This window comes from Etheostoma spectabile, chromosome 22 (genome assembly GCF_008692095.1).
Source record: "Etheostoma spectabile isolate EspeVRDwgs_2016 chromosome 22, UIUC_Espe_1.0, whole genome shotgun sequence".
NCBI lineage: Eukaryota > Metazoa > Chordata > Actinopteri > Perciformes > Percidae > Etheostoma > Etheostoma spectabile.
The window spans coordinates 7,168,231-7,185,750 of record NC_045754.1 but is presented as its reverse complement, the minus strand read 5'-3'; the positions used below and the strand labels follow the sequence as shown (position 1 = coordinate 7,185,750).

Genomic DNA, 17,520 nt, shown 5'->3' with positions numbered 1-17,520 from the left:
TATATATATATATATATATATATATATAGTTTAAGGACGAATACATTTTTGACACTACCAAAGCAGTAACTGTACAATACACATTTAATTGGGCAAAGTACATCAGTGTTATACATTCTTAAAATGGACTCTAGGACCCTTTTCAACAACCTTAAAAAGTGTAAGATTTTTTTGCTACTTTTTTCTGGAATTTCGAAAGAATCTGAGCTTTTCTCCAAATACCAGTCACTTTATTGGCACTTGTCCTCTGTTCTAACTGTCCAGGGCCTAGAAATTATAACTACTGGTCAGTGTTACAGATTTTAATCATAGAATATGACTTTATTTAGCTTTTTGGTGTCCACACGGATTAGTAAACACCTGATTGGTGTGACACGAGGGGACAAACTTAATCCGAATCAACACAGCTGTAGCGAAACACATCAGCACTTGCGATGTGTCCCAGTTCCACACTACTTACTAATTGCACACACTATGTACTATTTATTATGTTTATCATGGTTTTGCTGTACTGAGATCCTCCTGGAACTGTTTCACCGCCAGCCACCACTTTTTGTAATTTTTCCAGCTGTGAGCTCCTCAATTTCCCTAGTGGGAGGAACTGTTTTCCCCCATTCTGTGTTCCCATTTCAAATGTTTTCTTAATGATATCCTCCATGTAAGTTAACACAGGGACAAGTAATGACTGTAAGTTAATGTTATGGCCACCAGTTTTAATTTTGTTTCTTGGAAATAACATTTTGTCACTCTGGGTCGATAGCACCAAATACTACAATACATTAGTCTCCCCCGTTGTTGCAATGGAAAAGAAGCCATTTTAAGGTGCAAATAAGAGCTGTAGCAAACTCAAAATGCTTCATCACAAAACATGGTACCACAGTTGCTGAATTCATCCAAAACTGACCTAGAATTTAAAAATGAAGCTATACTGAAACCTGCTTGGAATCAGTAAGCAGTATAGAATTGGGATACAGCTTAGGCATAGCAGTTGGAAATAAACATTTAATCTGTTTAAGATGTTAAAGTTGCAACATTTCATTTGATTGTGACTTTGCTGCGCCAGACTGAAGAACAGTACAATATCCCACTGTTACATTATTTATGCACGTTGTGTCACTAATGTTAGCAAGGGGTTTTTCAGAGCCTCCCTGACTTGAATCATCCCACCTGGGAAGTCTGCCAGCTGTCCTCTGGATAACATCCGTACCAATCTGCCCTTTGGTATTAATCCTGACGTTACAGCACGTCCGGCTCCTAATGGGCACAGACGAACACACAAGGGGCTTTGGGTCAATACGAAGGGGCTTCTTTAATGGTAGAATGGGAGTGTTTCGAGCCAGCTTCCCCAAGGCTTATCGTGGCCTCCTGTCTATTCGTTTTTGTTAGTGATAATTCAGGATAAATTTGGTTTACTTTTCTCTGAAGTGTATTTTGACAACCTCTTCAGTTTGCACAGAAGGATTTCCTACATGTTAGCATAGTGTGTTCTGTTTATAGCTTTTGGCTTCTGTTCTGCACGTTGAAAGAGAAACTGTGGCACGATTTAGGATTTTCAGATATTTGCGTAACCGAAAAGATAGGCAGTTTCTCCCAGGGGCCTTCTTGGATAACACAATGTTGTTTCGGCAACTTTTAAGTTCAACGTGGACCACAATGTGCTTTGTGATCTTGCTGTAACGTAATAAAAGGACATGCAGGCTTTGTGCACTTGAATTGAACTTACATTAGCAGGTTTGTTGCTGGAAATCTCCTATCCAGCAGTCTAAGGTGCATACTATGCAAAATAAAGGCAATAAATCCATTTTAAACACTGGCAGCTCCTTACAAAGCAGAATTTAGCCTTTTGTATCCCATGTAAGCAGTTGGCATTATTCTTACACTGAAACAAGCACAACACTTGTTTTTGCCCCCATTTTTCACAAGCTGAACTTAAAGATTTAAGACTTTTTCTACGTACACAACAGGCTTATTTCTCTCAAATAATGTTCACAAATCTGTGTTAGTAAGCATTCACCTCACAGGTGTGGCATATCAAGATGCTGATTAGACAGCATGATGATTGCACAGGTGTGCTTTAGTCTCTCTCTCTCTCTCTCTCTCTCTCTCTCTCTCTCTCTCTCTCTCTCTCTCTCTCTCTCTCTCTCTCTCTCTCTCTCTCTCTCTCTCTCTCTCTCTCTCTCTCTCTCGCTGCAGTTTGTCATCGTAACCGTCTTAAGTGGACAAATGCTCATATTCGATGGAGTGTTCGATGAACACTTTGGAGAGGTGTTCTCTTCACAGATGAACCCTAACCATAACACCAGATACTTACTGGGTTTCGGAGACCTGGAACCCCCCCTTTTTTTTATTGTGGCAAACCTGTGCAATCATCATGCTGTCTAATCAGCATCTTGATATGCCACACCTGTGAGGCTGGGCAAAGGAGAAGAGGTCACTGCCACAGGTTTAGACAGATTTTCGAACATTACTTGAGAGAAATAAGCCTTTTTTGTACATAAAAAAAGTCTTTGATCTTTTGAAAATGGGGCGACAAGCAAATGTGTTGCGTCTATAATTTTGTTCACCGTTTGCAAATATGTAATTTTGAGACAGTAATATAGGGCTGTTGATTATTTTCTTGATTAATCGATTGGTTGTTTGGTCTATAAAATGTCAGAAAATCGTGAAAGAATGTCGACCAGTGTTTTCCAAAGCTGAAGACAACGTCCTCAAATGTTTTTGTTCACAAAAATAAATGTTGTCTACTTTCATAGAGGAGTAAAGAAAACCATAAAATGTTAACATCTAAGGAGCTGAAATCAGAGATTCTTTTTGCTTCTTTTTAAAAAATGTAATAATCGATTCATGTTTGCAGCTTTACATGAATAAATACACATAAACAACTAATACTAACTGTTGCATGACATTTAGCTGACTGTCTTGGCCTTCTTATTATAAGATGTGATTCTGGGAAATAGTCAAGCTGCAGCTTTAAATTTCAATCCATCAGGTCACACTCACTGTACACCCTGACCAGTTCTCCCATTATGTAACCCAAACCGACAAGGGGAGAGTTTAAAAACTAAATTTAAAAAATCCTCATCCTTGTGTACATTCATCACATGTAATTGTAATAACTCCATTGGTCTTGGATTGGAGCACTTGATTAATCACAGTTTGAGGATATTGGGGTTAACGTGAAGAGGGTCAGGCCGTCTTAAGGAAAGCCTTGGGAGAGCTGGGAGTCTTTAAGGATGCACGGAGAACATATGTGTCACTGAGGGGAGGTGGATTAAAGCAGGAGTGTGTGGATTTTTAACTGGGACTCAGACAGGAAATTAAGGCTTTACGTGTTGAGAAAATTAAAAAAAACTAAACACAAACATGAGTCCTGTCCCCTCTTATGTCCTTGGAAGCTACTGTAAGATTACAACACACACAGAAGGAGTGTGACTTCATTCTCTGCCCAGGATGCCATTACTCCACCACATCTTTACATCTATATTGTAACTGTGGTGCATCAAACTAACTATAGTGATGCAAAAAATAAAGGAAGAAGTATTTAAAAAAAACAACAACAACTCTTAAATGAAATTAAATCACAAATCATTTAAATTCTGTTTTTCTCTTCCAGGATGAAGACAATGGCAGCCGAGGTAAGTGTAAAAAAACTTACTATATCATCTTGCTATATTATCTTTTTTAAATCCCTGCATGCATTAGAGATGTGTTCTGGGACCTCAGGTGTTGAGAAAACAATGGCACAGAATCCATTTACTCTCAGCTACTCTTCAGTAACTTCCCAGAATAGGGATCAAATTAGGATTGACAGTCCATTACTCTAATGTATTCTCACTCTTTATAGATTCACACATTTCATTAGCTTTGGCATTTCAGACCCAATAATAGCTTTTATTAATGCAGTGGTTTGACCTGGGAATGGTACTAAAGCCAGTGTAAACAGCATGTTGCACGAGATGCTGCCTCTTCTGCAGGCTGTCAGGCAGACAGGCGACGTCGTGCTGCACTCTGGGGGTTTTAAAGCTTTGCTCTTCAGAGTGGTACTCAGAGCTTTGCTGTTAGCTTGGCCAGGCCTCAGCATTCCTCAGAGCATCCAGCTCCTCATTCCAGTCCCTCAGTAGTCTGCTCACGTCTGCATGAATGCAGGAGGATTGCTCTGCTGTGCTTCATCTGAGGTTTTTTTCAAACAGCCCTGCACCTCATGTCTGTGTGGCATATAGAAACACAAAGCACGTGTACTTGGGCTCCCATAAACATAACACAAAGACTGAACAGCAACAGTGTGGTCTTAAAGAAATAATCCATTGTATTTTTGTTTAAATAAATATCCCATTTTTTTCGGGAAAAAAGGGATGTTTCCTTCACCCCAGCCCAGTTCACGTAAGCTTATGTGCTTTCTCATCCAAGCTCAGGATAGATCTTTATTTAAAAAAAACAATTGATACCTTTCTGGGAGAAGAACCAGTGTTTTTGGCTGTAATGAAAGGGGGAAAGGGAGAAGATTGTCATCATTAGCTGTTTGTTTGGCTAGTAATGAACCCAAAGCTCTACCAGGTGTGATTCAGGGAATTGTTATGGCATGAGTGGACAGTGAAAGTAAAGAATCCGGGGTTAGGGAAGGGTGAGTGCAGCACTTTGTGATAATTCTGATTTTTAAATGCCTCTCAACAGGAAATTGACAGATTCTTGTAAGTGTCCCTCATCATCCCTCTTGGCCCTTGGTGTCACATTCCTCACACTCCCCCTCTGCCCACCCTTTTTAACCCCTCCATGTCCACTCGCCTCATTCAGCACCGGCCTCAAAACATTGAACAACTCACACACGAGGGCCCTGCCGTGGCAAGAGGAAACCCCACGGGGAATTTGTGTGGCTACACATTCTTGAACTTGAATTCCTTTTTGTGACTCTACCTAGAAGAAGTCCTGTAAAACCCGTGAGGGATTGTGTGTGCGCCCTTGTCATAAAGTAGTATGTGGTAAGTGCAAGAGAACCATTCACCGCAAAGCTCAATAGAGATGGTGAATAATGATCCCCACCCTGCTGCCACAGGAAGTCACTTGGCTTGCTTCCAGCCTCTCATAAATCCTTCTTTTCCTCTCAGCAGGCTCAGTGACCCAGCGGTGGTGCTGAGACTGGCAGGTAGTAGGGCTCATAGCTTATAGCAACAAGGGCAGCAATATTAATCAAGGCTTAACATTAATAATAGTAATAAATGTTGGAACATGGTCACTGTCCAGTGGAAACTGTGTATCTCTAAATCTGGTGATTTTTCAGGTATTCTCAAATATTGGAGTGTTCCATTATGGTTTGAGAAAATTGTTTCACGTCTTTAACTAAAAGAAAAAATTAAAAAATAATTTATTAATCGGAAGAATGCATTGCTAAATAGCTGAAAACAGAATAGTTCAGGGTTTATTGATGATGTTTTTCACATGACAGTAATGTACAAACTTTTTAATGATAACCGGGACTCAGCTTCTGAACACAGAGCTGGATCTAAGTACAACGAAAAAGGCTCTGATTTTACGAAATATAATTATAACTTTTAAAGAAATTGCATTGCTCCGAGACAAAGACTGATCTAACAAAATTCAGTCCGTCTTGTGTGCATTTTTGTGAGCCAACTGTGTTAGAACAGACTTACCCTTTTAATTATAGGTTTTCTTTCGATCAGTGTCCAAACTGCTCCTGATTGCATGTTGTGTCCAGATGTAATGTAGTGACTCTTCTGCACTGCACTCCTAATCTCGTTCTGGCTCTCCTTCTTTGTGATCGTGCCTGCTTTTAAAACATACGTTCAGTTGCCAATGCAGTCCTGCAAAAAAAATACCTTAATGAAAGTTATATAATAGAATAATAGAAACATCTGACAATATAATGTGACAAATAATGTAGTCCTCAACTCACTTGATTACAACATGCAACAGCCAAGCTGCCCTTTAACTGCACCTGTTTCCTTATAATCTTAAAGCCTAAATAGATGTAAGAAGGAGTTAAAAAATAATTTTGGTGCAGATACAATTTTGGCAAAAAAGTTAAGATTGAAAGGACATTCTTGACCTATTTGTTACGAAACAACATGTTGCCAGAGACAATGGCTTTTAACTTCCGGACATTTAGCTTTAGTGTAATATCTCACTGATGCCTACACATAGTTATTGTTGCTATATGATCACAACACACAGCATGCACTAGAGCCATGAAGCGTGCACCAGAACACATCCAGTAAACACACACAGACCCAGACAAACCAAACATTCCATGTGTTTAGTTCTTTAAACATTTAAAAAAAATAAAAATAAAAAAAGGTTGCATTCTGCAGCTTTCTCCTGTTTTCTGTACCAGTCAGGTCTGTGATGTTTGCAACGCTCCGCAGTGCAGTTTATTTGCTTGACTCTGGGCCAGTGTGTGATGAGACGGTTGGTGTTTGGAGAGAGAGTGGGATGGGAGGGAGGTGGGGGGGGGCTGCTGACCGCATGTTGACTAGCTGGGTGTTGCTGCTGGAAACATTTCAAACCTCCAGAAAATACACACACACACAGAAAGACCCATACACACCGACATTGGTACACAGAGATAGCAAACATTAATATACAGTGTGTAGGTGCATAGTGAAAACACCGAAACAGAGTTAGTGTGTCAAGTATGGATCTGTTTATTTCCTTTCGCAGTGGAATGTCTACATACCAAATCTTCCTCTCTATCTCCCTTCCTCTCTTCTTCCCTCCCTACTCCATCTCTTTCTCTTCAGCTGTGTATTTTAGCAAGTTGTTGAAGGGTAAAATCCAAATGTTGTGGTACTTCAGCAGCATAAAAGAAATGTCTCCTCATCTGTTCAAATATTAGTTTTTCATTAAACATGTAACACTTTTCTCTGCAGAAACCAGCTCAGCTTTACTTCCCCCTTTTTTTTGTCAGATTTTGGTTTGTTCTCATAAAGTCTGCAGAGGGAACATAATGCAGGACAAGCAAACAGAATTCCCTAGTATTCCCCAGTGGGCTTTATAATGCCCCACCTCCTTTAACAAAGCTGGGTCCAAAGTTGGGTCATTCTCTTCTTTTCTCCCTCTCTCTGCTTCTAAGTTTTCCCTCTAACCTCCCTAGGGCGGCACAATTAATCGCAATTTTATCGAAATTGCAATATGGACTAGTAAAGTGCAATATCACAGGGGGGGACGCAATATTTGTTAAAGGCAAAATATGTGTCTAACCATTCTGAATGAAGTATTGTGGTGCTGCAGAGATGTCCTGGGCCTACGAATCCTATCCTACACACTAAAGGAAAACTGATTTTTGCAAAAATCACACTACATGACTATAGTACATTTTTATTTGTGTTTCAATGAAAATGAGAATGATGATTCAAAAAATTGAACATTCCCTCCAATATCGTGAATCATATCGCAATCGCAACATCAGTCATAATAATCTCAGTTTGACATTTTCCTCATATTGTGCAGCCCTAAACCTCCCTATCTTTCTTCATCTTTCTGTTCCTTTCTGTATCTGTTTTCTTACTTACTCACCTTAATGACTTCTTGACTTTTCCAGTTTCAGTTTGTTACCTTACACTGAACTCCCCAAATGTAGGTTCATTTCTCGTTTTCTCTTATTTATCTAAAGCTACAAGTAGATTTCCCGACCATCTATACAGTATATCTTAAATGTGAGTAATTGTAAAGGTCAAAGAAAGAATGTTCATTTCTAACTGGCAAATATCAGTTTTGCTGCCTCACCAGTTGAACCAGTTGATTTACAAAACATCATTCTTCTTGTATTGCAGTGTAGAGGTTGTTAGTTCTTGTATTATAAGTGCAATAAGGAAAAATGCAAGATCAAAATGATTTCATTCTAATTTTGGCTGCTTGGCTTACTTGTTCGTATTTTCAGTAGGATTTCCCCTTTTTTGGGATCTAATTGTTTTTAATTTTAAATTTTTTATATTCAGAAAACATAACATTCACAAACAGTTACAAACAACACACTGGGACATAGGAATGCATCCCAGGGCCACAAAAACAGAAAGGAAAAACGGGAGGGAGGGAGACAAAACAACACATGCAGAAACAGACACACACAAACACACACACAAACGGACACACAAACAGACACAAGACAAGGGACCAGTCAACAGACAAGTCATGAGGTGGCTTCCAACTGGTTGCAGTCATCCTCTTAGCAGCTGTAAGTCCAGCAAACACAGCACGTCTCTGAGCTTTAGAGAGCTGAAAGGCTGACAGGTCCTTCAGAATCAAAACATTTACAGTAACGGGTACAGTAACATTAATCAAGGCAGACATTTTGGATGCAATATTGTTCCAGAACTGACCAACAGGAGAACACTTCCACAAACATGTGAAGATATGTACAGTGGCTTGCATAAGTTTACACGCCCATGCTAAAGTTGATTAACACAAGGAATAAAAAAACATCTTTTCGAAATTTAAAAGGCCAGTTATTTCATGGATCTAGGATACTATATATATGTATATGTATATACCATACCCTTCACCATACCTAGAGATATGCATGGGGAACTTCCCATAAGATCATCTCTCAATGCAGATATAACCAGCTATTAATTATTATTAACTGAAATAACACACATGCCAATCACCAGGTATGATGAAGTGTATGTGATGATCTGGGGCTTTTAATTTCAAAGGCGAAGGGAACTTTATCAGGATGCCTAGTATCCTGGATCCATGAAATAACTGGCCTTTAAAAGTAAAAATCTGCCTGCCTCTATGGGAATTTAACATAGGGGTGTGTATACTTATGCCCCCTGTATTTAAAGGAAGAACATTTATTTATTTACAATACATTATTCATTCACAAAGAAAATTTGTGTTTTGGATTTTCCTAACTTTTTGGAATTAAGGCATTAAGATGATGCTATTTATTCCTCTTTTTAATCAACTTTAGCATGGGTGTGTAAACCTTTGCAAGCCACTGTAGTATGATTTCACTTTTAAGGATTGTATTAGAAAAGGCTTACAAGATGAGGGCTAGCCGATGTGCAAACACAATGCTAACTCAGGTAGCAGTGGCTGGGGTTGCTGGAGGGTAACATGGTTAAATCCTATAACCCTAGCCTAAACTCCAATAAAGTAGTGGGGATTACTACAGAGTGAATGTGCCTTTTTTGAATGAAGCTTTTTAACCCGTAACTCCGCAAACTAATGCAGTCAGCGCTACTGTACACTAGGTAGTAAACATGTTAGCTGAACATGCGGTGCAGCTGACATTTGAGCAAATAATCACAGTTTAATCCATTCCTTTAATTTTTGCTTTTGTGTTCTTGGTTTTCGAAAGGTTAGAAAACAGACACCACCCTCCACATTCATGGCCAGCTGGCTCATTTCACAAATTTCAGACAGTATTTTAGACTAAAATCACCCCATCTGTTTCCAGATGTTTGTCACTTCTTCCCTGTTAGTTGAACTTCAACTCCCTTGGGGGATAGTTTGGCTTATTTTACAGAAAGAAAACAAAACACTGAATCAAATCTTTTCGCTGTGTGGTCAATACATATCCTCTTTCCCCTGGGTGGATTTTTAGTGTTTGGACATCCTAGAACAAAAGTGATGGAAAGTACTGCACCACCTTCCTGTCTGTCCGTGTGTGTGTGTGTGTGTGTTTGTGTGTGTGTGTGTGTGTGTGTGTGTGTGTGTGTGTGTGTGTGTGTGTGAGAATCTGTGTTATGTAGCAGTGCTGTCAGGAATGTTACATTCATGGAAGTGCAGGGATTTAACCCTATGGGTGTCATCACAGATCTATTGGTAGTGGTGTATATAGTAGCCAATAAGTAATTTATAGTTTATATCACACACATTTAGAAACAGTTTGACAAAAAAAGGTGTAACTTAAGTTCCACTAACTAGCTTTTCAACAGAGCTTTCAACCACATTTCTTCCTCAGCCAATGAAGTTTGCTCAGTTGTAATGGAAACAGCTAAGTTGTCTGTTTTTAAAGATGGTCTTTGGCGTGAAATACGAAGGGAAGTTACATACTTGGGCCATGTGGTGACAACTAAGCTGTCGTAGCTACGTGTAAACTGAGATAACATTTGGGAATACAGGCAAAAGCTAATAAGTGGACCTTAAGGTTTTTTTTGTCGAGCTGCCGTTTGCAAGGTCAATAATGACCTTTTCATGCTCAATTTATCTTGCTAGGAACTATTTAATAAGCAAATGTATTGATTGATTCTCATCAAAATTGTTTGTTTGTATTATGTATTCATGTTTAAGGCTTATGTATTGTTATCAGATTTATTTTAAATAGCCACTCTAAATTTAAATACTGGGCCTCAAACATATACATCATGTGGTTGTATTCCTCATTTTCTTTGTGTAACTACTATTTAGAAATGTGCTATTTAACTACAGTCTGCATACTTGTAGTTACACGTAAGGACAAACTGCTGACTTGACAGTGTCTGTGATGTGATGACAGGGGCTTTAAGGTGTATTGACATGTCCTCCCTCAGTGTGTGTGGAGGTTTCTGACATAGAGCTGTGGCTATTTACAAAGTGCAGCGATTAGTGAAATGAGACCTGTCCATCTGAGACTGGCACCTACAAGTCGTTTTGCCATCTGACAAAGTCTATTGAAACAGTTTGTAAGGATGTAGGTTTATTACGTATTGCAGGGGGAGGTCAGAGGAGGGTTACGCAGGTGTTTTAGTGGAGTCTAAGCTTTCAAAGTAGAGTTGTGTTTGGAGTAGTTTGTGTGTGAACTGCACAGAGTGTTTCTTCATGGGAATGGGAGAAAGAAAGACCAAATTACAGTATTTATTTTCACGATGGCTTCATCCGCTGTCTTAAAGCAATCCAGTTTCTTTGAGCAGGAGTTTGACAAGGAAACACGCTGTTCTTTTGAAGGGAGCTGGGGTTTATGGATTTATGTTAAGTGTTCTTGCGCTTTGACCTTCCCACACTATGGGGGATACTGTGCCAGGATTGAGTGTCTCCCATTTTCATATTTTTCTGCTAGAAGAGACCCGACAGAGATAGCCATCTAAACACATACACAGTCCTCCTCCTTTTTACTGTTTGAAGTGTTTGGGGGAAGTTGAAGAAAACCACCTCTTCCTTTCAGTGTCAGAGCAAAGAACAAGCAACACATCTGCATAGGTTTTTTGCATATTTTTGTATACTTGTATTATTTGTGTGTTGTGTTTGCAAATATGAGAGTGGCACTAATGGTAAAGAGCGGCAAGTTGGAGGGAGAGGTATTACGCCAGAGCTAATGCAGTGGCCGGGCAGCGTGCCCGGCCCTCTGTAGAATAACATTATCTAACCCAAAACAACGGGGGAGCTGGCCCACACAACCGGGCCCAGCTGTGCAGCCAGGGACGACAGCCAAACCAGAGCTTGTAGATGCCAGAGAGCAGCGCTGACATCCAGCCAGTTGAATGTGCCCTGCTAGATTGGATCAGATAGGGTTTTAAAAAACTTATAGTGCGGAAAAGGAATGACATTTCTTTGCCTAATATATATATATCTCAAATATGACTTGTGGCTCACATAGACAGATTTTTCTGTCAAGTAAAAGGTTTTCCAGAGCACCAAAAGACTGTAATAAGAAGCTGTCTCAAATTTCAAATTCTGGAATTAGACAAAGTTGTGTCATCATTGCATTTTGGAAATTGTGGATATCCATATTGGTATTCAGATCATTTTTGATTAATGGTGTAAAATGATGGGATTTTTTTTTGGTGCAGATTTTTCAAACTATTGAGATAAATGGTGTATCATATTTCAAGTGCCAATCCATTGCTGGTTTAAGCCTCTCAATTTGATTTTAAACATAATAATATATTTCGGATTTGGACTGTTGGTCAGATAGAACAAGCTAAGGTGAGGTTTCACCTTGGTTTTTGGGAAATGTATGTGTTTTATGACAAATAGTTAGTAAATGAATTAAGAAAATGAATATCAGATAATCGCTAATAACCAAAATCATTAGTTGCAGGGTTACTTCTAACAAAAATGAGGGTTGTTTACAATGGACAACTTTAGTAAGGGTTAGTTATAGCTTGCCAAATTAGACCCATAAACACTTGTTTATTCTTTTAGATGGCAAATGGGAAAGGATTTCCCAAATACTTACCTAAAACAGGCAAAAAATACAATATGAAATTACTTTATTCACAGTTTACTACACTTTCTGCTTACATAATGCTGTACTAAATGGTAATGATGTGGTAAACTTCAACCATGTGCCACCTATTACAATTAGAGCAAAATATCTGCAGTTATTTAAATACATTTTTAGGCCAAGTTCTGCTTCAAGCCTGCACCTGCTTACCAGAGTGTAAAATGATGTAGTGACATGTAAATGGTACTTGAGGCCAATGTTTTACTAGTAGACAAGGTAAGCACCTTGTCCACTAGTAAAACATTGGCCCCAAGTACCACCCAAGAGTAGCTCACGTTACTCAACTCTCATTCTGTGTTTTGGAACAGCCAAAGTAATTTTGAGGCATACTGATGTATTTCATTAATCCACACAGTAGTTTATGCTTCACTAAGACAGTTGGGAGCATTAAAAATATCCAGAGCTTTAGATATCCACATGTAATCCTGGTCATCCAGCTGCGTGGTATGGAAACTTCCAGAAATCCAATTTGTGCTGCAGAGTTGGAGCTCGGTGAGATTGGCTCGGGATTGGTAATTTGCCGAGTACACAGAGAGAGGAGTATGTGCTGCACTGCATTCTGCTGGATCAAAAGCAAGCCTGCAGCTGTTGTCAACATCTCAGTCAAACCTTGAGTGTATTTAATACTTCACTGTGAATGAGCAGGTTAGGAATACAATGGTACTTTGGCTATGAGGTATCATATCTTTCTAAAATATCTTTCTGGCAAAGGTTTTGGTGATGATGATTATGTTGTCTTTGTAAGGTTTAGGGCCAGAGTGTCAGTCGAAAACTCAATTTGTTGATGTTGATGCTCTTAGATGTTGTCAGACAGTTAATCTCTGAGTCAGAACATTAAACATCAGACATTTAAATCGTTTGCAGTAACATTTGTAGCCACAGGAGGGAGGCAGCAGAGTGTACTGGCAAATGCATTCAACATCCTGTAATGCCATCGTCACAGAAGGACTTCTAAGGTGACATGCTTACATTACAACAGCTCCCCTCAGACTGGAAACGTTGGCACTCTTCCTCCCAACAGGAACCCCAAAATATACAGATGCAAGCCAGCAATAGTCAGTACTTTAAGGAAAAGGGGCTTTCAGATTCCTGAACCAAGTTAAGTAAACTAATGATTAAACAACTCCTTACCTTTTGAAGTTGTTTCTCAGCAACACTTTGGACCAACATCTGTCCAATCCTGCTGTTTAGGGCTCTACAGAGCACTGGTTGCATTATAATAAAGTACATTAATAAAGTCATAAATGCATGAATCTGCTGCTGTGTGAATTCGGAGCAGGGCGTTCATGAAAAGAGCATTTAGTCAGCGCTCCCTGAGGAAAGAACAGTGGGATGCTCTGGGATGCATTTTTTCAGAGCCTTTCGACTGAGTCAGCTGAGGCCAACTGAGATTGAGGCTTACAGCTCAGGGAAAGACAATTTTGCTGACTTAATCAGGTACAAACAGTCAGTATCTCTTCATTGCATGCACATGATTGCTATAAAAACATGTATTATACATACATTTATAAAGAAACTAAATCTTAATTGATTTCCTTCATCAGCTTGACCTGTGCACATCACACAACATAGCATGCTGTCCTCATATAAAACCAAACTCCCTTGTGGCCTGTTTGCTAGTAGCCTTATCAGCATACTCTGACCTTTCCTGATTGTCCTGTTCTGCTGTTCTACACATCGGGCAGCAGAATAGAGTCGATGGATAGTTGTATCAAGGGACAGGCGGTGATAGCAAGAGGAAGAGTCTGACACAGTGTTCGGGATATACAGGAATATTTTGAGTCGATCGACAAAAAATTACAAGTCCCCGTTTTGATTGTTGATTAATAATTTTAGAATGTTTCAGAGTTCCATCTTCACACTGCTTTTCTTTGACTTATTGCATGGTTTGTTGAATATCATTGGGTTTTGGACTTTTGACGATGTCACGTTGACGTTAAGAAATTTGACTATTTTTCACTTTTTTCTGACAATTGCATTTATTCATTTGGCTTACGCTTTTGTCCAAAATGCTTGGTTTTTAAATCAAGTGCCACAATTTTGCGTGTCAAAAGAGCTTCACATTTTACCAGAAGTTGAATCCTTCCCACACACATTGTATTCCAACATGACCACTCAATTCTTGTCCTCATAAGAGCTACCTCTAACAATCACTTTTGTTATTGATTAATCTGGTGAAAATTTACTCAATTAATCACTTAATCTTTTGGTCTAAAATGTCAGCGTGATGTCTTTAAATATTTAGTTTTGACTGACCAACAATCCAAAACCCAAAATATTTCTTATTTATTATCACATAAAACAAATAAAAAAAGCAGCAAATCCTCACAGTTGAGTAGCTGTTAACTAGGGAACGTGTGTAATTCTTGCTTAAAAAAACAACTAACTAAACGATCAATGCATTTGTTCACCTTCATTAACAAGTAAGCTGTTTTATTTAGATAAAATATATATTCCACTTCACGTTTAACCTGGTTATTTTATTTTACAACCAGTTAATCCTTCACATTTTATTGTTTGGGCGAGTGAGAAAAACCTGTGTCAATATCTGTTCATAACACAGGTAGAAAAACTCTAGAAAACGTGCACTGAAGCCACAATGTTGCTACTGTTGAATTTCCATTTCCGTGCATTCTGATTCTGTTGCTGCATCTCTTCCTCACTGTGTGACCAATCGCATCGGTGCATGTGCTCTCTTGTTGCCAGGGAGACAGCGGAACCGTCTGGAGCCAATGGACACCATTTTTGTCAAGCAAGTGAAGGAGGGAGGCCCTGCCCATGGAGCTGGACTCTGTACAGGTACACATGCTCTCTCACACGCACGCACGCACGCACGCACGCACGCACACACACACACACACACACACACACACACACACACACACACACGGTTTCTATGGAGATCATTGCACTGCTTCTGATAACCGGCTGATCTTATGATTAACTCTGTCTGTCTCACATCCGACCTCAAAGTGCCGCTTGATGCCAAGATTTCCTCACATTTGTACTGTAGGTAATTCCACTTCCTTGTAACCCGCCAGGCAAAACAGATATGAGTTACAAAATAACAGATGCCTCCTTCATGGGAGGTTGAACAAAGTGTAATATGCATACTGTTATTCCAGCCTTCTCCTGATTCTGTTTTTCTACATCTCCCACTTTGTTTTGACTCATATTGATCCGTGAATCACTTTAGCCAGGATAAAACTCCCTTCTGGTGAAAAAGGGATTCAGCTCCTTTCAGTTTCCCTGAAATGGAGGTGACAGTTGGAGCTCTGTCAGTGTTATTTCCAGATTAGCACTCTGTAGCACAGGAAATGTAAAGTGGCCTGGACAAGCCCTCTAAACTGTCTGCTTTTATCTGTTCAATCTCCTCTCTTGGGATACGGGAGTGCAGTGTTTTCCCACAATTATCTAGTTTCTGTCTTAAACTCAGCTCGCCTCTCTTCCTGTAAGACGGCCATCTTCAGAAAACTTGAATGGACATTGATCCTTACACAGGAGCCTTCAAAAAACAAGTATTGGCATTCTCCTTTTGATCTTCTTAACACAGATGTGTGTTTGTGTTGGAAAGAGCTATTCCAGAGTGGTCATCTTTGTCAATAACCGTATTGATTGGTTTGCAGATCATTAGATCATTTGTTCTGAGTGGCTGAGTGCTGAGGCCAAGTATATTTGTCATGTTGCAGTTAAGAGCAGGTTTTACATTTATTTTTATATCTCTAATTCTATCTAGGGGACCGGATAGTGAAGGTGAATGGAGAGAGCATCATTGGGAAGACATACTCGCAAGTCATAGCCTTGATCCAGAACAGGTAAGATATGCGCCATTCCACACTTAATTGTATGGTTTATTTTAAGGGAAATATTATACATACACTGTATGTATATGTATATATATATAGTGAGTGATTTTTTAGTGAGAATAGCTTCCTTATTGACATGCACATGTGTGCCATTCATTCACACTTCATTAAACTGCAGCTATTAAAGCTTAGATTTTACAAGTTAAACTTATTCTCTTGAGTTTAAGTTGAACTTATACTGGCTCAGTTGGTAGAGCAGGCTCACATTTACACAGAGGTTGATGCCTCGACACAGAGGTCCAGGGCTCGAGTCCGACCTGTGACAAATTCCTGCATGTCTTCCCACCCCCCCACCTCTCCCTTTTCTCATGTAGCTCATGTAGCTCATGTAGTCCTGTCCATTAAAGGCGGAAAACAAAAATAATCTTAAAAAAAAGAAAAATCGTATTCTCTTGAGAAGTGCCACGACTTTTAACTGTCTGAGCCCTGTGTTAAAACAGTTTCTTCCTCTCTCTCTTTTTCTCTCACATTCACGCTTATTATCTCTTGTCCTGCACACCCTGCCTCCATCAGTGATGCCTCACTGGAACTCTGTGTGATGCCAAAAGATGAGGACATTTTGCAGCTGGTAAGCATTCATTAATCAGTACATATTGTGAAAAATACTTTTTTTGTTTGGTTTATAAAAACAAAAAACATGCATAAAAGAATTGTGTTAATGTGGAGTTTTTTTATATCACACCAGTGGCCTTTTCTAAAAGTAGTTCTCATTCATAGCATTCGTTTCGATGTCTCACTATGGGATACGCCTCCCTGCGTATTCCATAGTGAGACATCTCACTCATGCTACTCTGAGAACCGGGGTTACGCAAGTAACCTAAAGTTATATTTAACTGTCATTTATCAAGTTGTTTAAGTCTAGTCTAGTTGGAATTCAAATGTATTTTTCAACCTGGCTATAAAGGGATTATCTGGGCTATATTTTCTCAATTTAACCTGCACGTGCATGGGAAATTAAAATACAAATTCACCATGAAAACCCATTTGTCCATCCACCCAGTAAGACTGTACTGTGTCTTTGACTATAGTACAGATTGTCAGATATGGCACCCTATCTTGCACCTGGCGCAGCACAATGCAAAGTGTCTTTGCTAGTTAAAGACCGATCATGCTCATGCTATGTTGAGGCAGTGGAAAGTGACCGTTGACCAACAAAAACTGGTCTAAAGTCAATAACGCTGCATTTCATTGTTATTTTAACAGCACATTAGTAAAACGTGCTTAGGCTTGTGCACAGTGCTCACACAAATCTCAAAAAATTCAAAATAAAAACATATCCTGACTCCAACTTCATAATTAAAGGTCCCATGGCATGAACATTTCACTTTATGAGTTTTTTTTACCTTAATATGAGTTCCCCCAGCCTGCCTAGTGGCTAGAAGTAAACCAAGCCATGGATATCCTGCTCCGACTATGAGAAAATTAAAGCTCAGATGAGCCGATCTGGAATCTTGCTCCTAATGAGGTCATAAGGGGCAAGGTTATCTCCCC

The 17,520-nt window shown here is 39.4% G+C and overlaps 1 protein-coding gene across 5 annotated transcripts in view; it reads left to right on the top strand.

Moving 5' to 3' along the window:
- arhgap21a (Rho GTPase activating protein 21a) overlaps positions 1 to 17,520 on the top strand; it is an 88,434-nt gene that overhangs the window by 47,656 nt on the left and 23,258 nt on the right. For all 5 annotated transcript variants that reach the window (XM_032503471.1, XM_032503470.1, XM_032503468.1 and 2 more), the window contains 4 exons: positions 3,614 to 3,635; positions 14,870 to 14,962; positions 15,900 to 15,978; positions 16,543 to 16,597. In XM_032503471.1, coding sequence (XP_032359362.1) covers positions 3,614 to 3,635; positions 14,870 to 14,962; positions 15,900 to 15,978; positions 16,543 to 16,597 — 249 coding nt within the window. The remainder of the gene's footprint in view (positions 1 to 3,613; positions 3,636 to 14,869; positions 14,963 to 15,899; positions 15,979 to 16,542; positions 16,598 to 17,520) is intronic.